Source organism: Rhinopithecus roxellana, chromosome 9 (assembly GCF_007565055.1).
Source record: "Rhinopithecus roxellana isolate Shanxi Qingling chromosome 9, ASM756505v1, whole genome shotgun sequence".
In the NCBI taxonomy this organism is placed as follows: Eukaryota; Metazoa; Chordata; class Mammalia; order Primates; family Cercopithecidae; genus Rhinopithecus; species Rhinopithecus roxellana.
In genome coordinates, this window is record NC_044557.1 from 123,501,776 (window position 1) to 123,528,693 (window position 26,918).

Genomic DNA, 26,918 nt, shown 5'->3' on the forward strand with positions numbered 1-26,918 from the left:
TTTAACTGAGAAAAGAATACACTGTAAATTATTCTTTGAGGAAAAGAGGGTGTCATGGAATCAAACCAATGGCAGAGATTCAGATACAACTTTGGGCAAATCTCTTATTTCCTTTTGCGTAGGTTTCCTTTTCTAAAACTGGAGAAAATAATACCTCCCTTTTCCTGGGTTGATGTGAGAATTCAATCAGTTATATGTAAAGTTCTTAAAACCGTTTCTGGTATATGGTGCCATGAAGTGCTATGAAGGTGTTTGTTATTACAAGTATTTAAAAGGTAATACAAATTACTTTTAAGTAATTGGTCTCTTTGATTAATCAGCAAAGAACTTTCAGAAATAGAAAGTCAGATGCTTGCTCTCACTTATAAGTGGGAGCTAAATAATGTGTACACATGGACACAGAGTGTGGAATGATAGACATAGGAGACTCAGAAGGGTTAGGGGATGGGAGGGGAATGGGTGATGAGAAATTACTCAGCAAAAGTTATATTTCAGCACTTGACTTAGTAACAATTTATATTAAGTTGGTTTTCACTTGTGATTAAATTTTTGTGGGTCAGTCGTCTTTAACCAAAAGCAAAATGCAGCCACCCTTATGCTATGACAACTTCCCAAAGCATGTTCCTGGATATGCCATTTCAATGGAATATTAGCACATTATATGAAAAAAAAAAAAAAAAAAAAAAGATGCTGTAAGTGGCGAGTTTGGGAAGTGCTGGGTTAGACAAATGTAAATAAGGCTTCTTTACTAAGAATGTCTCTGAGCTTTTCATGCTGTAATGTGCCCTGAGATCTTACAGGTGGTTTTCCAGATGTATTTGGAAACAGATTCTTTTATTTACAAAGCATCTTGAGAAATTAATGTTCTGTGAAATGTATGTTGGTATTTTAAATATATATATATATATTTTAAAAAGATAGAACTGCTCATTGTGAAGGAATTCACTGGTGGGCACAAGAGGCTCAGGAAGGCTCAGGGGAGAAGGCCAGGAGTTCCAGGCTTGATGGTCCAGCAAGGCTCAGGAAGAAGCATCCCGTATTCTTACCATCATCATCATCGCCATAACTTAAAAGCATAAGGCATAACATTTGTTTGGCACTTGAAAAAATGCTTTGTGTCATTTTATCTTTTGAAAAACAAAATGAACGCTGAGCTATTATTTTATGGATGAGGAAACTGAGGTTCAGAGGGTAAAGGTGTGGTGACAAGCTCAAGGTCACACAGCTAATAAACAGTGACTTGAACCCGGGCAGGTGACTTGAAATCCCTTTTTCCACTGTACCACACCACTGCCTATTAGGGTTCCAATTAAACAATTCCTTCAAGGCAAACACCAAGGCACCTCACATCTGACCTCAATTAGGAAAGCTAATAGTGGAAGTGCAGTTTTGCATGGCATGACATGCCACAAAGCAATCTGGTATTTGAGACGCTGCATCTAGAGAAAGCGGCAAGCATCAGGAACAAAGGAAAACTGGCACTTAGTCAAAATTCCTTGTGTTCTCATGAAGAAGCCACCTCTGAACACCATGAGTACACTGCTCACTTACACATGTATTTATAGCACTACATGCTCAGGAGATGTTTCTTAGATTCAAAAAGCACAACTTTCACTAATAACGAATAGCAGATGCTTATATTACTCAAAATAATCTAGTGCTCTTAACAAGAAGCACTGTTTCCTTCTCCTGATGTTAAAAGGATATTACTTTCTAGAGACTCTTTTAATATATCCAGTTGGTACATAATTATTTATACTGCCTTTCAACCTCATTAGATGTATAACAAAGAGGATCAGAAGAAAACATAGAAGTAACTTAGTGCTCAGAGTTTATATGCTCATGTGCAGAGCCGGTATATTAAAAGCCAATAATAACAGATGTTGTTTATCGGGTGCTAACTAGTGGCCAAGCATTGTTGTAAAGTGCTTCATATAATTGGTCATATTTAATTTGTGACACTGGAAAGTAACTATTATTGATATCACCATTTTGTGTGTATGTGTGAGATGGAGTCTCGCTCTGTCGCCCAGGCTGGAGTGCAGTGGTGTGATCTTGGCTAACTGCAACCTCCCCCTCCCAGGTTCAAGCAACTCCCCTACCTCAGCCTCCCAAGTAGCTGGGATTACAGGTGTGCGCCACCATGCCCAGCTAATTTTTGTATTTTTAGTAGATAAAAATATCTACTAAATTTCACCATATTGGTCAGGCTGGTCTTGAACTCCTGACCTTGTGATTCAACCACCTTGGCCTCCCAAAGTACTGGGATTACAGGCGTGAGCCACTGTGCCCAGCCAATATCACCATTTTACAGATAAGATTATTGAGGCTTAAATGTTATGTAGCTAAGAACTTGTGAGCAGCTTGATAGAGACTGTGGCTTTTCAGCCTGATTGCTCCAGGCCTGGCTCAGTGCCCAGCACAGACTAGGGGCTTTATACAAGTTTGTCAAGCAAGTACATAAGCAAGCAAGCCCTAAAGGTTTCAGCTAGCCACTGGCTGGCTTTACCTAAAGTTGTTTTGACAAAGACCTTTGCCTCGGAATGGATACAGCAATTAGACTAAGAGGTTAGAGAGAGAGGCAGCCCCTTCTTTCTCAGAGCTGCAGGTGTAGCCTCTGGTCCTCCTGAGCACCATGGCCCATGCCTGTTCATTTGAGATCACCTGCACCTGCTAGCAAACTGACAGAGACAGGGCCTCATGAAGGGTATCCAAGTAGGGACCTCCACAGTGGCCAAAGCTCTCATGAATGATCGACAATTTGGCGTTTCCTCCAGGGCAGTCTCACACACAGCTACTGCTTGCACCCCTTCCAACAAGCTGACCACCCTAAGCCTCGTTCACAGAGAAACACTGCAGCTGGAGTTTTAGGATGAGCTGTTTCTTCCTGGAGGTTCTACCACTTTTCCTCTGGGGAGGCCCCCACCTGGGCCTGGCCTTGCGAGTGAATTCCTAAATCTGGAGTGTCTCTCTCTTCCAGGACATTTGGAGTATCTCTTCGGCAAGGGAATGCAGATAAAAGCAGCTAAGATAGAAAAGCAGAATGCTATTCTAAGATAAAAGCAGAACGCTAAGTTAAGTAACTGAACCCAGACTCTACAAACCAGGCAAGAAAATGGGCCTTTGAGTGAAATAAAAAAGGGTGATTCTTCAGGACAGATGAATTATAAAAGGCAACACTTGCCCACTTCCCCACCCTCAAATGGTAAAAGGTCCTTTTCCTGAGGGGCCAGGCCTGGGCAGTGACATTTAAGCTTCAGAATGGGTCAATTTGCAGGATGTACCTTGCATTCAGGGTAGCAAAGACGTTAAAAGTCGTTCTTTGCTCAAAGCCTCCAGGGGTAAATCCCTTCTACATAGCAGATGGGAGAAAACTGGGCCTGGTGCCCTCAGTGTAACTCTCTCCTCTGATCCTACCACTCATGGGAGGGGTCTCTACCCCTCACTTCCTGGTTATTACTGAACCACCTAGTTCACCTCTTCTTGATCTTAAGTCCCTTCCAAACACAGAACAGGCCTTCCCAGACCTCATAAAGAATCCTCACCCCCTTGTTTTTCCTTACCAAGGAGTGCTTCCAAGCATTGGAGCATCCATAACTATTTTATTGTGTATTCTCTGTCTTCTCCCTAGGATGCGAATTCTAGGAGTGCAGGCTGGATGACTTTTGGGTCACCTTTGTATTTTCAGGCCCTAGCACAGCACATGGCACATAGAAGAATACGTATTTATTGGAAGCAATGAAAAATCAGAGTCAAAGTTAAGAAGCAGGACCACCTCATTTTTAATTTTTTCAGAGACAGAGTCTCCTTTTGTTACCCAGGCTGGAGTGCTGTGGCATGATCATAGCTCATTGTAGCTTCAACCTCCTGGGCTCAAGCCTCAGCCTCCAGAGTAACTAGGACACTGGCCACCATGCCTGGTTAATTTTTAAATTTTTTCTAGAGATGGGGATCTTGCCGTGTTGCCCAGTCTGGTCTGGCACTCCTGGCCTCATGCAAAACTCCCACCTCAGCCCCCTAAGAAGTTAGGACTACAGGTGCATGCCATGCCTGGCTAATTTTTAATTTTCTTTTTTTTTAAGAAACAGGGGTCTTGCTATGTTGCTCAGGCTGATCTGGAGCTCCTGGACTCAAGCAATCCTCCTGCCTGGGCCTCTCAAAGTGTTAGGATTACAGGTGTGAGCCACTGCGCCTGGCCATAGAGAACCTCCTTTTTGACAGAAAAGTAATCATGAACAGGTGAGCAATATTTCACTTGGATGCCAATGTAGAGTTAAGCATCCCTAACCCCACTTGGTCTCATCTCACTCAACATCTGCAGCTTGTCTATGCCTCTCCACAGCAGCAGAAATGGGCCAAAGCAGGAAAGGCTGACTCACTGTAGGTGCCAGAGGCAGGGAAAATTTACAAAGCCAGAGGGGAAGTAGACACACTGGTTCTGGGGAAGGGTGGCCTGTCCCTTTGGGGAAATAAACTGAAGGTCAGAGGGACCTTCTGGAAGGCAGAGGAGAGCAGGTGGGGTGATTTCCTATGCCTGAACCATCAGGTTCTGGGAGGGAAGAGGCAGGGAGCAGTGATGGATGCCCTGGACTGAAGACTGGGAGGGCCAGGAAGGAGCCTTAAAATTTGCACTTTCAGAGAGAAAGCCGGGTGGTGGGATTGACCTTGGACTGACAACTGACAGGCAGCATGTGGTGGAGTTTCAGGAAGCCAGAGGTCTGAGGTGCCAGCAACAACAAACCCAGGATGGCGGATGGAAGGGCCCAGCCTAGACAGGGAAGCAGAGGGCTGCATGGAAAGGCTGACGGCTGGAGGTGATGTGAAGTGGTATAAGCTTCAGTGGGAGCCAGGAGGTTGTATTTCCAGTGTGTGTGGAGGGGTGGAGGGGTGGGGTTGCCCAGAGAGGAACTATGGATTAGGCCCAGGCCGGCCACTCAGAGTGCTTGGCATCCAGGGTGTGTTAAGATGGCATTGAGGCCGGGTGCGGTAGCTCACGCCTGTAATCCCAGTACTTTGGGAGGCCAAGGCAGGCGGATCACCTGTGGTCAGGAGTTTGAGACCAGCCTGGCCAACATGGTGAAACCTCGTCTCTACTAAAAATACCAAAAACAATTAGCTGAGCATGGTGGCGCGCGTCCGTAATCCCAGCTTCTGGGGAGGCTGAGGCAGGAGAATCGCTTGAACCCAGGAGGCAGAGGTTGCAGTGAGCCGAGATCGCACCACTGGGAGACAGAGCGAGACTTTATCTCAGAAAAAGGAAGAGAGAAAGAAAGAAAGAAAAGAAGGAAAAGAAAGAAAGAGAAAGAAAAGAAAGAAAGAAAAAGAAAAGAAAGAAAGAAAAATGGCATTGAGATCAATAAGGAAGTCTAGAAACCAGGAAGCATTTTGCAAAGAGAAAAGCCTTTTGTTATCCTCACCGATAGGTATTAAGCTTTCCCTCACAGACAGGACTACAACCTCCAGAGTGGATCTGAGACGAATGCGAATTGCTCTGCATGTTTGTAAGGGACAGAAGACCAGATTTTCAAATTTAAAACAACCATTCTGTTTCTGGAATCAGAAATCAGTTTCGAGATTTACAACTGTATTTTTAAAAAATCTGTCTTCTTGGTGGACTCGGGGGGGGGACTTCACGTAGCAGCCAGTACACGCCACGTCAAGCCACCGAAGCCAGAGGTGTGTGTCTGGGGCCAGAGACGTGCATTCCCTCAGCAAGGCCGGCCTCAGACGCAAACGCCAGCACCGCCACCCTGTCGCCCGCTGAGAGGATCTGGCGGCCAACGCCGGGGGTGGGGGGGGCGGGGGCAGAGACAACAAAAAAACCCCCAGCATAATGATTATCCCCAGGGACCGTTGGCTTTTTTTTCCCCCCCAAGTCAGCCGAGAAAACAAGTGCTCCACTTCCCCGGAAATGAGATGCACAGGGGTATTCATTCCATTTCGCGGCTGGGAAGCCCCTGCGGAAACGAGTCTGGCTGCATGTGCGGCCTCGGTCCCAGAAATCCAAAAAGAGCGTTCCCTGAGCCCACAGCTTGCTCCTCCATGTGACCGCCCCTGGACTGGTGGCCACTGTGGACGCGCCCGGCGCCCCCTCTTCCAGCTGGATCCGCTGAGCCGCAGGCGCGCGGCCTGGCCAGGTGCACCCGGCACAGCCCCGCCAACAGCGCGCGCCTCCAGCCGCCGGGCACTGGCGGCCACGCGGGCGAGATTTACGGTGGCGCTAGGCGGCGGCTTCGGAGGCCGGCCGGCGCCCAGGCTCCGATTACAGGTTCACACTAGGGGCCCGGCCCGCGGCCGCCCAGCCCCCGCCGGCGCGCCCTTGCGCGGCCCGACTCCCCGCCTGCCCATTCTTCTCCATTCATGCGGACGCCCAGCGCCGCCGCCGCCGCCAGCGCGGCCGCCGCCGTCGCCGGCCGCCCGGATTGGCTGGCGGCCGCGGCGCCGGCACTTTCCCACGGCCCGCGGCGCGTGCGGCACACCGGAGGCGCTGCAGGCGCGGCCCTGGCGCGCGGCCAGGCCAATCGGGGCGCGCGGGGCGGGGAGGGGCCGCGGCCGCCGGCGGGCTTGTGTCCCGGCCCGGCCTCCCGCACCTCCTCCTTCCCCTGAGTGCAGGCCGGGCAGAGCCCCCGCGGAGCCGACGCACCGCCGCCGGGCAGGGGAGGGCGCGGAGGGCGGGGGCGCGGTCCGCTCGCGCCCTCGGCCTCGCTCCCGCCCCTCCCCGGAGCGGCTGCCAGTCAGCGGCGAAGAAACCGGATTGGCCGGGGGGCGGCTGTTGCCCTGGAGCTGCCGCCCCCGCCTCTCCGCCCCCTCGCCCGCCTTCCCCGCTCCCCCGCCCTCCCCAGGGCCTTGGGAAGGGGCTCAGCGTGGGAAAGGATGGTTGAGTTTTAACCAGAGGCAAAGCGTGAGCGGGATCAGTGTGTCCTGAACGCGAGCAGCCGAGCGCGGAGACGTGCCGCTGTAGTTAACTCCTCCCTGCCCGCCGCGCCGACCCTCCCCTGGATCCTCCGGGCAGCCAGCATGAAGCGAGCTCACCCCGAGTACAGCTCCTCGGACAGCGAGCTGGACGAGACCATCGAGGTGGAGAAGGAGAGTGCGGACGAGAATGGGTGAGCTGGCGGCGGCGGAGCGGAGCCGAGCCAGAGCGGGAGGCGAGCGCAGGCCCGCCGCGGTGACAGCGGGCGAGGACCCTTGGCGCGCCGGTGCTCTGCGCTGACCTCCGCGCGTCGCGGGCTGGCGGCAGCCCGCGGCCAGGGAACCCCTGGGCGCCTTCCAGCCCAAGTGGCAAAAAAGTCTGAGTGCGGGGAGGGTGTGGGGGGCGACCTCTCAGGTCACCTCTCCTCGTTTAACGGCGATTTCAGTTTTTGTTTGTGCTTTTTCTCTTTTCAGAAACTTGAGTTCAGCTCTAGGTTCCATGTCCCCAACTACGTCTTCCCAGATTTTGGCCAGAAAAAGACGGAGAGGAGTGAGTCTCTTTACAATCTCGTTTTATTTTTGTTATTTAACGGAAATAACCACCGTTTTTGGATTTGAAATTTACAGTCTTAATGGTAATGCCTTCCTTTGTTTTGCTTGCCCTCTGCAGATAATTGAGAAGCGCCGACGAGACCGGATCAATAACAGTTTGTCTGAGCTGAGAAGGCTGGTACCCAGTGCTTTTGAGAAGCAGGTAATGGAGCAAGTAGGTAAAGCTCTCAGCGTCGCTATCCGCACCTTCTGAATCTTTCCTCCATTAATCTCATCCGCCTTGGAAAATAGCTGTGTTGCTTGTGCCTAGATGAATTCGTACAGATGCCAGTGTATTTTGTGAAGACAACTGATTTTTCTTTAGTCCATACTTCACGCTTTACAAAGCATATATCTTTGTATATATGTTTGCATATTTTAAGTTGTTCCCCAAAGGAACTTGTGCCAAATCAATCTTTTTGGCATTCTCATCTTTAGGGATCTGCTAAGCTAGAAAAAGCCGAGATCCTGCAGATGACCGTGGATCACCTGAAAATGCTGCATACGGCAGGAGGGAAAGGTACATCTAGACCTAGTGGGGGCTCTGAGTGGTTGGCATAGAGTGAGCAGCGACTGAAGGCCAGGATTGGTGCAGTAGCTGCCTGATTTTTCTTTGGGGGTGGGGAGAGAACAGTGTGCGGTGTGTGCAGTTCCCTGTCAGTACATTTTCAAATGCACATAGAATCTTCTCCAGTGAATTCACCACCCCAACTCTCTGCAGATTGAACTAGTGCATCTTTTGGAAAATACCTGTTATTTGTGAGGTCTTCAAAAGTTGTGACAGCCCTGATTCAGATCAGGTAGCTCTCACATTTGTCCATTGCTATTTTGAGAAAAAGCATTTAAAAACAATATGTGGTCTTATTTTGGTATATGGGATTTAAAAAAAAATGCGCTGCCACATGCCTCTTGAGGAAAGAAATGTATTGCGGTTAAGTAGAGGAAACCTAACAGGAGACCAAGGTCTGTGTGTCTGTCTCCAGCAGGAAAATGCTTTACTGAGGTCCAAGTGCCTAAAAGCTCCACGATGATAACTTACATCTGTGTGTCTAATGAATTTCACTGCTCTGTGGTTTCTCTGTCCTTGATGTATTTTTTGTTGTTGTTGAGGGAAAACATTAAAGGAATGAGCATAGTTTCATCTGCTGGTAGGGTATAATTCCAATTTCTGCTCTGCAGCTTCTAGTTGGGCTTTGAACTTGCATTAGCAAACACATTCTGCTTATGTTGATTAATGCAAAGATTTTGGTAGACTCCAAAATATTTAGACTTTTGGAAGAACCCTTGACTGTCGTGTTTTAAGGGATGCAGGTATCTGCCAGGAAGGGCTGTCTCTGGGACTGAAGAAATGCGGGAAACGGGCAAAGCCCTGAGATTTTTCTTTTGTTCTTTTCCTTAGGCTACTTTGATGCGCACGCCCTTGCTATGGACTATCGGAGTTTGGGATTTCGGGAATGCCTGGCAGAAGTTGCCCGTTATCTGAGCATCATTGAAGGACTAGATGCCTCTGACCCGCTTCGAGTTCGACTGGTCTCACATCTCAACAACTACGCCTCCCAGCGGGAAGCCGCGAGCGGCGCCCACGCGGGCCTCGGACACATTCCCTGGGGGACCGCCTTTGGACATCACCCGCACATCGCTCACCCGCTGTTACTGCCCCAGAACGGCCACGGCAACGCGGCCACTACGGCCTCACCCACGGAACCGCACCACCAGGGCAGGCTAGGCTCGGCACATCCGGAGGCGCCTGCTTTGCGAGCGCCCCCTAGCGGCAGCCTCGGACCGGTGCTCCCTGTGGTCACCTCCGCCTCCAAACTGTCGCCGCCTCTGCTCTCCTCAGTGGCCTCCCTGTCGGCCTTCCCCTTCTCTTTCGGCTCTTTCCACTTACTGTCTCCCAATGCACTGAGCCCTTCAGCGCCCACGCAGGCTGCAAACCTTGGCAAGCCCTATAGACCTTGGGGGACGGAGATTGGAGCTTTTTAAAGAACTGATGTAGAATGAGGGAGGGGAAAGTTTAAAATCCCAGCTGGGCTGGACTGTTGCCAACATCACCTTAAAGTCGTCAGTAAAAGTAAAAAGGAAAAAGGTACACTTTCAGATAAATTTTTTTTAAAGACTAAAGGTTTGTTGGTTTACTTTTTTCTTTTTTAATGTTTTTTTCATCATGTCATGTATTAGCAGTTTTTAAAAACTAGTTGTTAAATTTTGTTCAAGATATTAAATTGAAATAGCGAGTATAAGCCAACACTTTGTGATAGGTTTGTACTGTGCCTGATTTACTTTGTAAACCAGAATGATTCCGTTTTTGCCCCAAAATTTGAGGAATCTTAACATTTAGTATTTTTGGTCTGTTTTTCTCCTTGTATAGTTATGGTCTGTTTTTAGAATTAATTTTCCAAACCACTATGCTTAATGTTAACATGATTCTGTTTGTTAATATTTTGACAGATTAAGGTGTTGTATAAATAATATTCTTTTGGGGGGAGGGGAACTATACTGAATTTTATATTTCTGAACAAAGCGTTGACAAATCAGATGATCAGCTTTATCCAAGAAAGAAGACTAGTAAATTCTCTACTTCCTATAGCAGAAAGGTGAATGTACAAACTATTCGTGGCCCTGAATCCATCTGACCAGCTGCTGGTGTCTGCCAGGACTGGCAGTTCTGATTTAGTTAGGAGAGAGCCGCTGATAGGTTAGGTCTCATTTGGAGTGTTGGTGGAAAGGAAACTGAAGGTAATTGAATAGAATACGCCTGCATTTACCAGCCCCAGCAATGCAATGAAATTTTAATCACACAGATCTCAAATTCACAAATGTTAACATGGATAAGTGATCATGGTGTGCAAGTGGTCAAATGAGTAGTACAGTGGAACCTGTTAAATGCATAGCCTAATTTTCCTGGAACTGCCATGTTTTCTTTTAACTGGAAATTTTTATGTGAGTTTTCCTTTTGGTGCATGGAACTGTGGTTGCCAAGGTATTTAAAAGGGCTTTCCTGCCTCCTTCTCTTTGATTTATTTAATTTGATTTGGGCTATAAAATATCATTTTTCAGGTTTATTCTTTTAGCAGGTGTAGTTAAACGACCTCCACTGAACTGGGTTTGACCTCTGTTGTACTGATGTGTCATGACTAAATAAAAAAGAAAGAACAAAGTATTCTGTGGTGTATGTCTTACATACCTTGGCCTTTCCCTCTCTTGGCTAAGAAAAGATAAATTTTCCTTGGTTTTCATTTTGCCTGATTGGTTTGTATGTTTACCAGCTTCATTATTCTTGGACTTCTAAACTGTGTGAATTCGTGCCATTGAATAAGGTGACTTCATTACAATGCAGAGCTTTGCCCTGCCTCCCACAAGGGGACATAGCCCTTTTGCTCTTACGTCAGATGATCTGGCCCTAAACTGGCCATCTGTGGATTAGGAAAGCTGAAATCAGACTGAGACTTACAGGGGTGGAAAGGAGCTTGGATGAAATATTTTAAAACCGTGTTGACTATTTGACAAATATTTACTCAGAGTACCTACTGCGTGCTCATTTCTATGCGAGAGGATGGAAATTTCTTTATTTATTTTTTTAAATGGCGAAACAAGAAGAACCAAATGTTGCTATCCCTCAGACCCTGTGCAGGGTCTTGGGAATCTGTGGTCTGATGAGCAGTGGCAGGCTGTAATTCTGCACCTGCACAGCTCCAGGAGTCTTCCCTGGTCTTATTTCCAAGGAATTTAACTCTTTAGTTGCATTGGACTCCTGAGCTGTGTAGTGAGGAAGCTGACATATGCTTTAGGTTAGAACAAAACACTGCCAGCATGGAGGACATATTCTGGGCTCCAGGGGAGAGGAGTGTCTTCCCATTGCCTTAAAAGTAGCCCTCTGCCAATTAAGGAGTGTTCCTAAGGAGTTCGCCTTGATCCTGAGGGTGGTGGGGAGGAGAAGGAGAAAACTCAATGCTGGCAGATGATAAAATAAAGCCTTCCTTTTCTTTGCCCAAACATGGAGCTCCTCCTCCCATCTGGTGAAAAAACACAGTCAAAAGGCAAAGAGAAGTTTGGACTTTGAATTTGAGCATCGACTTCTGTGTCCCTGTGAAGGGATGGGAGACTGTGGCATTTTTGTGATTGTGGGTTTCCAATCCCTTCAAAGCTTTCTCTGCATGGCCTCAGACGTTGATTCCTCTGGTGATGCACAGCTCTGCTCTCAGCATTGCCTGTGCCACGCAGACACTCTTTCTGTCATAAGGCTGTGATGGAAAGTGTTATGCTAATTTCTGCCAAGTGTCAGTTTAATTTTAGCAACTGCAATTTCCAATGACATTATGGCATTACTGAACAGCATTGTACTTCGACTATCTCTTACTGTTACATAGGTTTAGATGGCTGCTAATGTGGTAAGAAGTGAAGCCTCTTGTTTGCTGGCTATGCTGAAAGAGCTGTGGGACTGTAAAACATGTAGCATGTTCCACTTGTCTCATCAATGATAGCTATATCTGGTTAGTACTTTTTTCTTTTAGCGGGAGGCCTGGCAGGTCATTTCCAGATCGCATACTTTTCCATGGAAATATTCTGGTTTATTCTCAAGCCCTTTCAAGGTGAAAAGTATCTGAGGATGGTGCAGGTGGAGTGTGAGCTTCCTAAGAAGCAGGATGGAGTATGACTATGTACCAATAGTGTATAGAAAAATTAATGTAGGAAAACTGACATTTCTATTTGGAATTGATGCAACAAGGAAAAAATAACACCAGGGTTATCAGGGCCAGCATGTTTTTTGTATTATATGTACATTTATAATGCATCTACCAGTGGAAACAAATTTTTTTCAGAGAATGCATAAGTTTACCTTATAAAGAAAATAAATAATTGGTTATAAAGAATCTTGAAGGGCCTCAATAATTACTGATTTATTTTCATTTAATGTATTACCGTGAATTAATATGATGAAGTAGATAGATGGGCAGAATTCTTGTATTTAAAAAAAGCCTCTAAAAATCCAAGAAATAATTGTTTCCAATTTATTCAGTCTAGTTAAATTAGGATGTGATTTTTATCCAGGTTTTCATTGCCCTATTCTGTGACTCACGAAAATCATGATATTTTAAAGATAGATTACTTAAATTTGAAATCCCTCAGGAAATGTTTTATCTCCTAGTTATACTTTTCCCCAGTCCTTCCCATCTATACCAGTATCATAGCTTTGATGCCTTCATTAGTTCCTAGTGATGATTTATAATTAAAATCACTTCAGACTAATATCATCTGAGATACTGCTTCAAATGTGGCCCAATTTCATTTACAACTGGAGTCCCAGGGAATGAGAGCATCTTGGAAAGGGGACCAGAATCTTGGCTCCTACTTTTATCTAATTGGGTGACACTGGATAAGTCATTATGATTCTCTGAACCCCACTTTCCTCATCTGTCAAATAAAGTGGCTAGACCGGGTGAGGGTCCCAGGTGCATGTGACAGGGACAGGCACTACTGGGGAGGAATGCACTGGTATCAGGTGAGTGATGACCCAGGGAGGACATCACATGTTCCTAGCACCCATTCTTTCTCCAAGTCTGGCTGAAGGGTCTCGCCAATTGTTCTTATGCAGAAATTTTAGTCCAGCGTTAGCAGATCTTTCAAGTTTCCAAGGGCATCTCCAAATTTGAATTTTTTATGTGAAATTGTCCAATTTTTATTGGTGGGTCATTAATTCACCAAAACCTGTCTTCCAGCAAGACTGAACCATGGGCAACAACTATTTCTCAGTTTCCAGGGCTCTAATCTGAATGACTCTCTGGAGGGCTAGAATTTTCTAATATCTTTGTCATCCATGTTTGAATACGCTACAATAAATGAGTAAACATAAGCTAAAATAAAATCAACACTGTAGTCATTAGGCAGCTGTAGGTGATACCATGCAAAGATTATGTACAGAGATTTTTTAAAAATTACTTCTGGGTCGTCCAATTTCCTCAAGGTAAAATAAAGCAAGGAGAAAGGTTTCTGCTTCACAGAAACCTCTTCCAAAGGTGTTCTCGATTGGGTCCTTGCGTTCCCTTTACCAAGGAGGAAGATGAGTTCTCAGCCTGGCACCCTGAAATGAAAGAGTGAGTGTGTAGCTCGCTTGTGACTCAGCACACTGAAGTACTAAAAGGCGCCATCTGATTTCAGGAAGTAAGACGTCTCAGCAAAAAGCAAGCTGTTTTGAACTTCAACTTGAAATATAATGCCTGCCTTGATCTTGATGAGCTGCAGGGCTTTTCTCTCAGATCCTTCAGTGTTCTGCTCTGGGGTGGGGGTGGGGAGAGGCGAGAAGAAAGCCAAAGAAAAAGAAACCCAGGCCTTTCTTTTTGAGCTGTCTGTAGGTATTGACAGGCACTTGCCACAGAACTGTTCCCCCGAGCCTGTAAATCCCAGCAAAATTCAAGGTAAACAAATGTCCCTAAGAAATGGGTCTGAGGAACACAGACAAGTTTCTGGATTTTGCGTTAACCCCCTGCCACATTATGCTTCTTTATAATTTGGCTGTAAAATTTCCCATTGAATTTACTCCTATGGTGATATTTTTTGTTACTGTCAAGTTAAAAGACCATGCGTAAATTGGAAAACTCTTAATCATAGATTGTTGGTAGGTTATCTATGGCTTGATGTAGCAGAAGAGACTTGAAAACGTTATATTTTAGCCAGAAAGAGACTGGCGGTTACCTCTGATAGAGCTGATACCTAAACAGTTTCTGTAGCTACTTTTAGTTTTGTTTGTTTTTTTAAAATACCTCCCCCGAGCATGGTTTTGTATCTGGTGCTTAGGAATGTTCCATAAATGCAGCATTGAATCATAAAATTAAAGAATGACATATCTGAGACTTTGGTCATCCTCTTTGACCTCATTTCCTACCACTCACCCCTCCTCACTGCTCCAGCCACACTTGCTCTCTGCTGTTGTGGGAACGTGCTCTACATGTTTGCATCTCCAGGCCTTTGCATTGGCCATTCCCTCTGCCTGGAATGCTTTTCCCCCAGTGGCCTGCTAACCTATCTGTAATCTCTGCTCTACTTGGGGCTCTGCTCAAAGGTCACCTTCCCATCAGGTCTTTCCTTACAACTCTATTTGAAGCAATCATCCCACTCTCACTCTCTCATCCCCACATTCGCCTCTCCCTACCTGCCTTTCTTCTTTTGTTTATCTCCACCGTACCCAGCATTATCTGACAGAATAAATATTTCATTGACTATTTGTTTATTGTCTGTTTTTGCCTGGTTTGTTCACTTCTACAGTTCTGTCACTTAAAATTGCCTAGCACATTAGAGGCTCTCAGTAAGTATTTGTTGAATGAGTGAATGAATTCTACCCAACCCCTTAGTCTCCACTAAGAAGCAGAGCAGCTGGGCACGGTGGCTCATGCCTGTAATCCCAGCACTTTTGGGAGGCAGAGGCGGTGGATCAGCTGAGGCCGGGAGTTTGAGACCAGCCTGACCAACATGGAGAAATCCATCTCTAGTAAAACAACAAAACAAAACAAACAAACAAAAAAACAAAATTAACCAAGGGTGGTAGCACACACCTATAATCCCAGCTACTCGGGAGGCTGACTGGAGAATTGCTTGAACCTGGGAAGCGGATGTTGTGGTAAGCCAAGATTGCACCATTGCACTCCAGCCTGAGCGAAACTCTGTCATAAAAAAAAAAAAAAAAAAAAAAAAAGCAGAGCAAAAGAGATCCAGACAGGCAGGTCTTTATCCTCCAGCCCCCACCTTCAGTACTCCCAGGGAAGGTAATTTCATGTTTCACTTCAGTACTTCCTCTTCACTATTATAAAATTCTGCTTTTATTTGTTTATTTTAATTTTATTTATTTTTATTTTTAGATAGAGACAGGGTTTTGGTATGCTGCCCAGGCTCGTCTCAAACTTCTGGACTCGAGCGATCCTCCCACCTTGGCTTCCTAAATTGTTGGGATTACAGGTGTGAGCCACCACGTCCAGCCAAAATTCTGCTTTAAAAAAAAGCAAACTCAAACATCATTCTTCAAGTCTATTTCCTTATTTATTTATTTATTTACTTATTTATTCCCACTGTGTGCCTAGTGGGAATGTAGGGATATTGGTCACCTTTCTTTTTTTTTCTTTTTTTGGAGGTGGAGTCTCGCTCTCTGCCTCCCGGGTTCAAGCAATTCTCCTGCCTCAGCCTTCTGAGTAGCTGGGACTACAGGCATCCACCACCACGCCTGGCTAATTTTTGTATTTTTAGTAGAGACGAGGTTTCACTGTGTTGCCCAGAGTGGTCTTGAACCCCTGAGCTCAGGCAATCCGCCCGCCTCAGCCTCCCAAAGTGCTAGAATTACAGGCGTGAGCCACTGCATCCAACCACCTTTCTTATATTCCCCACAAAAGCCCCCACTCTCTGACGATACAGGCTTTCAACTTATCTTCACTTCCACCTTCTCTCCAGTTAGGGTGTCTCAGTGTTTTTGATCTTCCCCCATTTTAGTACAACCTTTGGGATGGGGGTGGGGGAGCACAGCAACTGTATTTTTATTTATTTTGTTTTATTTATTTTATTTTATTTTTTTGAGACAGTTGCTCTGTTGCCCAGGCTGGAGTGCAATGGCACGATCTCAGCTCACTGGAACTTCCGCCTCCCAGATTCAAACAATTCTCCTGCTCCAGCTTCCTGAGTAGCTGGGATTACAGGCATGTGCCACCACGCTCAGCTAATTTTTGTATTTTTAGTAGAGACAGGGTTTTGTCATGTTGGCCAGGCTAGTCTTGAACTCCTGACCTCAGGTGATCCACCTGCCTCAGCCTCCCAAAGTGCTGGGATTACAGGCGTGAGCCATCGCACCCAGTGAACTGTATTCATAAAAATGGAGAGAAGACAGAAGTTCTATTACAACAACAGAGTACATACCACTCAGGGTTTATAGGACAGCAACACAGATGAAGCGTTTAGACTAAACGTGAAGAAATTAAAGAAACTAACATACAGTCTGTGGTAAGTTGGAGGCCGAAGGGCGACTAGAAAATTATTCGTTTCCGTATGTAAAGAGAGGGTCTTATGAAAACAGAGGCCAGAGGTTCTCAGGTGGAGACCCACATCCTCACACAGGGCAGACACCTGTGGGGTTGAGATGGGGAGAGGCCTGTAATTCTGACCGTAGTTCTGGCCATCAAGCAGTCATGGGTTTGTAACAGGATTTTGAGTACAGCTTTTTCTGTTGTCTGGTAATAAGCTGAGTGCACAGAAGCGGTAAGTACCTCACATTCTAAGGAACCAAGTCCACTTGGGACCCAATATTTCTGACAGGGTTTTTTAATAGGAGCCTAAACTATCCTTTCCATGTTCAACAATAGCCCCCATAGCTGAACCTCATCCCAGCTCACATAAGAAGATGGGGAAAGGGATGAGAAAGGAGATCATGGTCATGATGAAGAGTGGCCTAGCTTCTCCCCTGCCTGTACGGAGTAGGTGAGTTGAAAGTTTTATGAGGGATTGTAGTGGCTGCATGAGGCTCCAGGATTTATAGAAAGTGGATTTGAAGCTTGAGCTGCTGTCAGAGCTGAAGGGAAACAGCTGCCTCCTTCTCTTCGCAGGGTGTGGTTCTTGGAAATGCAGGGGATTAGGATGAAACTGAACATCTCCCCTAAAATACCACGCACATCACCCACTTCGAAAGCGTCACATCAGCAGAGGCCTCCCGCAGCGGATGAAAAACAGAGCCAAAGTGAGAACGCGGGTTCCTGGCAGCCTCCCCCAACTTATGTGGGAAGATGTTTCCTTCCCTCTTCTCTCTTCTACCGTCCTCAATGCCAGTGTAGTTAACATTGGGAAGGGAAGGCGTGGAGGAATACTAGACTCAGAACTGGCCTGGAACATGAATCCCCACCCAGACCCTCCAAGGTGCTGGAGGAGGAGGAAGAGGAGCTGAAGGGTAGACAATGTCCCTTCCCACTGCCCCCGACCCCCAAGTCCTCCTCCCACATTTTAGCTGATGACAGGATGGGGAAAGTTTTGAATGAGAAAGGAGATTGACATTTTTAAATAGACTGAATTTTTGTTTGTGGAAAATGACAAGGAAATTCTTTGGTCTGTCCAAGGCATGATTAAGAGAAAGCAAAGGGAGATTTGTCAGAATATGGTTGAAAGCAGTTATTGTAAAAATAAAACAACCCTCAAAAGTCCCACTATTTCTTATTCCTCACTCAGTGGAGAAGTGCATGTTTAGTCCAATAAATGACACCCAAGCAAATGGAAGAAGCTTGTGCACAGGATTGTCCTATCCGTGTTGATAATTTTGGGGAATGGTGAAACATGAAAGGGATGAATTTGGAATGAATGGAAGAATGAATTTTTGAAAGAGAAGATGAATTTTTTATACTATTAACCAATGAGTTTAATGTTAATACAGGGCAAAGTTTTCAGATGAATTATAAACATGGTCACCTGGAGCATGTATTAAAAAAAAAAAGTGATGCCCAGGCATGATGGCTCATGCCTGTAATCCAAATACTTTGGGACGCCAAGGTGGCAGGATCGCTTGAGCTCAGGAGTTTCAGATTAGCCTGGGCAACATGGTGAGACCCTGTCTCTACCAATCCCCACAACAAAAAACAAAAAACAAAAAAACTAGTAGCTGGATATGGTGGCATGCACCTGTAGTCCCAGTTACTGGGGAGGCCGAAACAGGAGGATCCCTTGAGCCCAAGGGTTCAAGGCTGCAGTGAGTTATGACCACGCCACTGTACTCCAGCCTGGGTGACAGAGCAAAACCCTATCTCAAAAACAAACAAACAAATAAATAATAAATAAAAGTTATGAAAACTAGCAGCTAACAAGAGTTCACAAAGAATAAGCCATGCCTTACAAACTCCATTCCTTTGGAGAAGGCTTACTGTGCTGGACTATCGGAGGATACTGCAGAATAGTGTATCTGCTCTGCTGTGAGGCGTTTAACTAAGCATTTTACCATTTCCTGGAACAGTATTAGAAATGTGAGCTGCATGATGGGACAGTTAGAAGGCTCAGGAATTAGTTAAGTGACAATAATTCTTTATTTAGTGTTTGCATCACGCCCCGCATTGTGCTGGGGGCTTTTCACACATTATCTGTAATCTTTAAGAATGGTTACTCTGAAAGGTCAGTGTTATCATTTCTGTTTACAGATGAATAAACTGAGATTATGCAAGATGATGACACTCATCCAAAATCTTCCAACACTTATGAAGCAAAGCTAGAATTTAATGGCAAATATAAAGTCCACACTTTAAAAAAATTTAACACTCAAATTTAACTTATCATTTGATTGATTTTTCACTTGGTAAGAGGCTCCTGTGATGTTTTCTAATGATTACAGTAGCCTGAAAGTGAAACAAACTTCTTGGGGAGAAGATGAGTTCCCTGAGATACAGGATTTTGAAGCAGAGTTTGGTCCACCCTGAATGTTGTGAATGGGCTTCACTAGAGTTTCTAACTAAGGCTTTCCAAGGGTGATGTATACACGGATACAGATGTTTTAAAGGCATCAATCTCCAGATGTTGAATTACCACATGTATGCAGTTCTTGACTTGCCAGTTCAGCCTCCCCACTGCTATGCTTCCAGGCAACCTTTCCCCTTAATTATAAAAGTGGTGGGAAGCCATACCCTTCCCCCATCCCAAATCTGCAGACTCAGAAACTTACAGGATGCCAAAGGGACAATTCTAAAACTTGGTTTCAGGAAAATCTTCCTTAATGATCATTGAGAAACTATAATCTCACCACTGGCTTCCTGTTTATGCCCGTTTTACACATATTTTTGTTATGGATGAAACATGGGTTAGAAAACAAGGTATTCAAATGTTCTAAATTTAGAAATATTGAAGAGGGGGTGGTGGGAATGATAGCGATGATCATTTAATAACCTTGTCTCTTCTATTTTCAAAATGTTGTCCAAGACTCTATTCTTCTCTAGAGTCAGTAAGAACAAAGCAAAGACAGCCTCAGTCAGAAATGCGAATGCCAGAGGGGAACAACACACACTGGGGTCTGTTGGGTGTGGCATTGCGGGAGGAAGAACATAAGGAAAAATAGCTAATGCATGCAGGTCTTACCTATGTGATGGGTTGATAGGTGCAGCAAACCACCACGGCACACATTTACCTATGTAACAAACCTGTGCATCCTGCACATGTACTCCAGAACTTATAATAAAAATTAAAGTGAAAAAAATTATGAATGCCTAAATGAATTATTTTTTCTCCTTCTATGTAGGTAAACTGAAGCAATTCTTTTCAGTTAATCTCAACACTCATTCTTTAGGTCTTCTAGGTAGAAGAGAAAGTGGTATAACTAAGAGTTCCTTTAATAAGACTTGGTAAAAAAATTTTTTAGCATATTTCCCAGAAATTGAGAAAGAAACTGACTAGTGACTATGTAACAAATATTTTTGAAAATTAGGTACTTTCCAATTCTTTGCCTTTGTCAAAATGAAGATCATCCTAAATTGTCAGCTACTAGAACATTACTAATAATTTTGATTATGGATCATCTAAACATGATTATTGGAAATATTTATTTATTTATACATGAACTACTTGAGAGGGAGCCTATTCACTTTAATAAGAAGAGATGCACACTCAATAACATTTTACTCCCAATAATAAAGTTATCAAAATATTATTTTATTAACTGTATAGTAATAGTTGTAATAACTCAATCCAGAACCAACCTACCTTCCTTCCTTCCTTCCTTCCTTCCTTCCTTCCTTCCTTCCTTCCTTCCTTCCTTCTTTCCTTCCTTCCTTCTTTCCTTCCTTCCTTTCCTTCCTTCCATCAATCACTTAGAACCTTATGGTCTCAAGAAATAAAAACTAAAAAATTGAATTTATATACAAATCTGTATCAGAGAGAACTATAATTTGTGATCAAGAAAATACTTTCAAGCATAAAAATGTGTTAATAGGATAAGACTTAGTAGGAACATGAAATGGCAATAGGAATTCAAAGAGAAAAAAATGATGTAACATTTCTAGAGGAACCTGTGTTTGTACTTTCAAAAAGAATAATGGCTATTATCAAATCATTATGATATTTAGTTTTCACTGGATGCCTCTAACATTTTATTAGATGTCAACATTAAACCCTAAAAATTGCATTTTTGGCCACTATTTAAACTTCAGAAAATATTTTAAATGTCAATTTTATTTTGTTTTATTTTTAGCTTTATCAGGGTATAACTGACAAACAGAAACTGTATATACATAAGGTGTATAACCTGATGTTTTTAATGTATGTATACATTGTGAAATGATTATCACTATCAAACTAATAAACATATCTGTCACCTCACATGGTTACCTTTCTGTGTGTGTGTGTGTGTGCTGAGAACACTTAAAATCTACCCTCTTAGTGAATTTCAAACATATAATGGAGTATTATTAACTATAGCCATGATGCTGTGCATTAGATCTCCAAAACTTATTCATCCTGCATAACTGAAACTTTGTACCCATTGACCAATATCTCCCCATTTCTCCCACTTCCTCAACCCCTGAAAACCACTATCCTACTCTGTTTCTGTAAGTTAGACTATTTTAGATTCCACATATAAGTGAGATCATGCACTGTTTGTCTGTCTGTGTTTGGTGTGTTTCACTTAGCATGATGTCCTGCAGATTCATTCATGTTGTTGCAAATGACAAAATCTTCTTTTTTTAAAAAGGCTGAATAATATTCATATATACACATATATATATATACATGTGTGTATATATATAATCCATTCATCCATTGATGAACACTTAGGTTGATTCCATATCTTGGCTATTGTGAGTAATGTTGCAGTGAACATGGATTGCAGACATCTCTGAGATTCTGATTTTATTTCCTTTGGATGTATACCTGGTAGTGAGATTGTTGGATGGTATGGTAGTTTTTATTTTTAATTTTTTGAGGAACCTCCGTATTGTTCTCCATAATGGCTGTACTAATTTACATCCCCACCAACATTGTGCAAGGGTTCTGTTTTCTTCACAACTTCACCAACATTTGTTATCTTTTGTATATTTTATAATATCCATCTTAACAGGTGTGAGGAGCTAATGCATTATAGTTTTAATTTGTATTTCCCTGATGATTGGTGATAATGAGCTTTTTGTGCATATACCTGTCAGCCATTTTTATGTCTTCTTTTGAGAAATGTTTTTTCAAGACCTTTGGTCATTTTAAAACCAGATTGTTTTCTTACTACAGAGTTGCTTGAGTTCCTTATGTATTTTGAGTATTAACTCCTTGTCAGATGTATAGTTTGCAAAAGCTTTCTCCCATTTAGTAGGTGGCTCCTTCATTGTTTTGATAGTTTCCTTTGCTGAGCAGAAGGTTTTTTAGTTTGATTCAATCCAACTTGACTATTTTTGCTTTTGTTGCCTGCACTTTGGTGTCATATTAAAAGAAATCATCGCCCACACCAGTGTCAAGAAGCTTTTCCCCTGTTTTTTCTAGAACTTTATAATTTCAGGTTTCACATATAAGTTTTTGATCCATTTTGAGTTTATTTCTGTGGATGGTATAAAATAAGAGCCCAATTTCATTCTTGTGCATATGGATATCCAGTTTTCCCACTATAATTTGTTGAAGAGACTATTCTTTCTCCATTGTGTGTTCTTGGCAGCCATGATGAAGAATAGTTGGCTGGAGATGCATGGATTTATTCCTGGACTCTATATTCCTGGACTCTATATGTTCCATTGGTTTATATGTCTGGCAGATGCTGCTGCTGCTGCTGCTGCTGCTTCTTCTTCTTCTTCTTCTTCTTCTTCTTCTTCTTCTTCTTCTTCTTCTTCTTCTTCTTCTTCTTCTTCATCTTCTTCTTCTTCTTTCTTCTTCTTTTTTTTGCCAGTACTATCCTGTTTTAACTACTGTACCTTTGTAATATATTTTGAAATCAGGAAATCTGATGTCTCCAGCTTTGTTCTTCTTGCTCAAGATTGTTTTAGCTATTTGTAATCTTTGGTGGTTCCATATGAATTTTAGGATTGTTTTTTCTGTGAAAATGCCATTGGGATTTTGATAGAGATTACACTGAATCTGTAGATCACTTTGGGTAATATGGACATTTTAACAATATTATTTTTTCATTTTTCTTTGGAGAGAGGGTCTCACACTGTCACCTAGGCTGGAGTGCAGTGGCACAATTTTGACTCACTGCAGCCTTGACCTCCTGGTCTCAAGCAATCCTCCCACCTCAGCTTCCTGAGTAGCTGGGACTACAGACACATGTCACCATGCCTGGCTAATTTTTGTATTTTTCATAGAGATGGGGAGTCACCATGTTGCCCAGGTTGGTCTTGAACTCCTGGACTTGGCCTCCCAAAGTGCTGGGATTACAGGTGTGTGCCACCATGCTTAGCCAAAAATTAATTCTTCTAATCCATGGGAACATGCAGTGTCTTTCCATTTATCTGTATCTTCTTTAATTTCCTCATCAATTGATTTTAATTTTCAGTGTGCAAGTCTTTTACTTCTTTAGTTAAGTTTATTCATAAGCATTTTACTTTTTACTTGTTTTGGTTGCTATTGTAAACAAGATTGCTTTCTTAATTACCTTTTTGGATAGCTCATTGTTTGTGTATATAAACACAATTTTGTGTATTTTTTTATGTTGATTTTGTATCCTACAACTTCACTGAATTTATTAGTTCTAACAGTTTTTTGGTTGAATCTTCAGGGTTTTCTACATATATGATCACATCATCTGCAAAGAGATAATTTTACTTCTTCCTTTCCAATGTGGATGTCTTTAATTTCTTTTTCATGCCTAATTGCTCTAGTTCATTCTTTTAGTACTATGTTGAATAGAAGTGGTGAAAGTACCAAAGGAACTTCAGCAGCTCAGGGGCCCAAGCCTGACTTGATGGGACCCACAATGGCTGTAGTTCTTCTTGTCATGTCTAGACTTATAAAGTATTGTGCCGTGGGAACTGAGACAGGGCTTTCCCAGCACCTAATAACACAACTCAAAATATGGGAGTTTAATGCTCCACAGACACACTTAGAGTAATGAGAATCAGGAAAATGGAAAGAACCAGCAGATAAATTCCATTCATTTCCTTCTACGTCATGCTGTGTTGAGTAGCAAGCGTTTCTTATGATCTGCTTGGAAGACCTCCTTATTGACTGTGAACACTGTGTAATGCTTTCTTCTGAAACTATGGCCTTCTGGGCAATGTGCCACCTTTTTTCCTTCAAGGACACATTTATTTTTCCTTCACTTTTGCAACCCTGGCATTGACTTTCCCAATAAAGTCTGAGGACTTAAGCTTTGTTGCAGGCCTATTTTTATTGTTATTATTTTGTAGAGACTAGGGTCTCACTATGCTGCTCTGGCTAGCCTTGAACTCCTGGCATTAAAGTGATCCTCCTGCTCATGCCTATAATCCCAGTGCTTTGGGAAGCCAAGGTGGGAGGATCACTTGAGTCTAGAAGTTTGAGACCAGCCTGGGCAATATAGCAAACCCCATCTCTACAAAAAATACAAAAATTAGCTGGGCGTGGTGGTGCACACCTGTAGTCCCACCTACTTGGGAAGCTGAGGTGGGAGGATCGCTCGAGCCCAAGAGGCTGAGGCTGAAGTGAAGGAGATTGAGCTACTGCACTCCAGCCTGGGTGATCGAGTGAGACCCTGTCTAAAACCAAAAAACAAAAAACAATGCCCCACATAAAAAGAATCATAAGAAAAAGGATCTCTTTAATGCCAATAAATTAATATCATTCAGGAGAACATCCTACTTTTCTCATAGCTCTGTGCTATGTAATGCAAAATACTAATTTAAAAAAAAACCTCAGCCAAGACTAGTGTAGAATAACATGATAAAAAGTATTTTTTAAAGAAATACAAGAAACACATTAGTTTACTTTAGTATGGAAAATATATCTTATTTATTTATTTATTTATTTCTTTTGAGATGGAGTTTAGCACTTGTTGTCCAGGCTGGAGTGCAAAGGCACGATCTTGGCTCACTGCAACCTCTGCCCCCCAGGTTCAAGCAATTCTCCTGCCTCAGCCTCCTGAGTAGATGGGATTACAGGCGCCAGCTACCATGCTTGTCTAATTTTTGTATTTTTAGTAGAGGTGGGGTTTCACCATGTTGGGCCAGGCTGGTCTCGAACTCCTGACCTTAGGCAATCTACCCACCTTGGCCTCCCAAAGTGCTGGGATTACAGGGGTGAGCCACTGCACCGGCTGATCTTATTGTTTATAAGATCTATTTATTGTTTCTTCTTTCAAATACATTTTATTGAGTATAATTTCCATACAATAAATTGCACCCATTAAAATATACGTATCAATGAGTTCTGACAAATCCCTATACCCAGATAAATAACTGCTATCACAGTCCAGATCTAGAATATTTGCATCACCCCCAAGCAGTTTCCTCATGACTTTTTGCAGCAACACTTTCCCACCTTTAGCCCCAGGCAGCCACTGACTTCATCAGCTTTCACTTTGTCATGATAGTGTAAGTTTTGTCTGTTCTAGAATTTCATATAAATAGAATCATCATCTGATGCGTGTGTACACACACACACAACATCTAGCTTCTTTGGTTTTGAGATTCATTCATCCACTTGAGTATACAAGGAGTTTGTTCCTTTTTATTGCTGAGTAATGCCATTGTATTAATATGCTACATATTGATGGACATTTGCATTGCTTCTAATTTTTGGCTATTACCACCAAAGCTGCTATGAACATTTGTGCAAATGAAAAAAAAAGAAAACAAGAGTGGGAAGAGTGGGTATCCTTATACCACATCCTAGAGGAAAATCTATCAGTTTTTCCTCACTGATTATGATGTTAGATGTGGGCTTTTCATATATTGTCTATATTATGTTAAGTTCCTTCTATACTTTTTTGTTGAGAGGTTTATTTTTTTATCATGAGCGAATATCACATTTTGTCAAATGCTTCTTCTATTGAGTGGATGTCAGTTTTACAATGTAGAGATAGTTTCTCCAAATTGCCCTAGGGAATATGCCATCCAAAAGCTTTAGTGTCCCTGATCTAAATGGCCATAAGCCTGAAACCCTTTTATTATGAAGAAGTGTCTGGGATTAAATTTGGGTTAATTCCAGGTTACCAGCTAAAACACTGGGCACGTTAATTAAGTTTTTTAAGCCTCAATATACTTAAGTATTTTGAGAAATAGGATGCGAACAGAGCCTTCTTCATGGAGTTTTTGTGAAGTTAAATAGGGATAACGTGTTTAAGGTATGCAGGCTTGCCTCTCAGTTTTGCTTAGGCTTACCAAAAGCTCTCTTCTGCAAGTGGGCGGGTTAAAGTGGTAGGTAGGTAAGTAGGGGAGTAGGGAACTGGAGCACGGACAAAAGATCAGGGAATGGAGGCTCCTCATTGTGGGATATTGGGAGGGAGAGGGTTCCCTGTGCTCTCCTGTCCACTCTCTCCAGAGCTGGTGGAAGGAAGGGTTACCCCCGACCCAGAGACCCTGGAATCCCTGCTGTAGTACTGGAATTCCTAGCAGGCCAGAGCATCCAGAATATTCCTATTGATGTTTTAGCTGGACAGTTAAACTACCACCAGATGGAATGTCTTTTGGATGGACATTCATGTTTTAGCTGGACAGTTAAACTACCACCAGATGGAATGCTTTTCAGGTTCCTGGCTGGCCAACTACAGAGGTTCACATGGGTCATTTCATTGATCTCACAATAATTTGCTCCTGAGTTTTTGGGGCATCACTTACCATCTTATGACAGAATTCTATATATCAGAAATGCCAGAGATGGGGGCAGGAGGACAGAGAGGGGAGGAAAATGACCTTGAGGAGAGGACAGCGGCCTATGGGGACAAAATTAAGCTGCAGCCGCTGTTAATCTCTCTTTAGGAAGACTTTCTCAAAGGAGAGGACAGACTACAGAATTTCTATTTATTTATTTATTTATATCATCATTTTTAAAGTGTTTTAGCGACAGAGGTCTCATTATGTTGCCCAGGCTGGTCTTGAACTCCTGGGCTCAAGTGATCGTCCCATCTTGGCCTCCCAAACTGCTGGGATTATAGGTGTGAGCCACTATGCCTAGAGGGATTTTTTTAAGGACACAAATATTTAAAATTGATTTTGAAGTTGTTTTTCACCTTCTGCCATAGTTATACCGTTGTAACTCTAAATATGCAAAAATGTCCTGTTAACAATGCTTCAGGACAGTAGCTCTCAACTGGCTGCATATTAGAATCACCTAGGGAAATTTGGATAATCTCGAGGGCCAGTTCACACAGCAGGCCCATTAAATATAAAGCTCTAGAAGTGGCATCAGTATTGTTAAAAATCTCCCAGGTGATTTTTTAATGTGCAGCCAAGGTTGGCAACTGCTGCTTTAGGAAAATGAAAGAAGGAGAGTAGTGTCGAACAAAGTGTTCGTGCAACCAGGGAGAAGCC

The 26,918-nt window shown here is 43.3% G+C and overlaps 1 protein-coding gene across 3 annotated transcripts; it reads left to right on the plus strand.

Annotated features, from left to right (window-relative positions):
- Nucleotides 1-6,609: 6,609 nt before the first annotated feature.
- HEY1 (hes related family bHLH transcription factor with YRPW motif 1) lies at nt 6,610-10,663 on the plus strand. Of its 3 annotated transcripts, none has more exons than XM_010378490.2 (5): nt 6,610-7,106; nt 7,387-7,462; nt 7,583-7,678; nt 7,942-8,023; nt 8,903-10,663. In XM_010378490.2, the coding sequence occupies exons 1-5, from the start codon at nt 7,018-7,020 to the stop codon at nt 9,484-9,486; spliced, it is 927 nt and encodes a 308-aa protein (XP_010376792.1). In that variant the 5' UTR covers nt 6,610-7,017; the 3' UTR covers nt 9,487-10,663. The 3 variants fall into 3 exon arrangements, with proteins under 3 accessions (XP_010376792.1, XP_010376793.1, XP_030793829.1); XM_010378491.2 differs by having other exon boundaries at nt 6,613-7,106; nt 7,583-7,666; XM_030937969.1 differs by lacking the exons at nt 6,610-7,106; nt 7,387-7,462; nt 7,583-7,678; nt 7,942-8,023 and adding an exon at nt 8,040-8,466.
- The last annotated feature ends 16,255 nt before the right edge of the window (nt 10,664-26,918 follow it).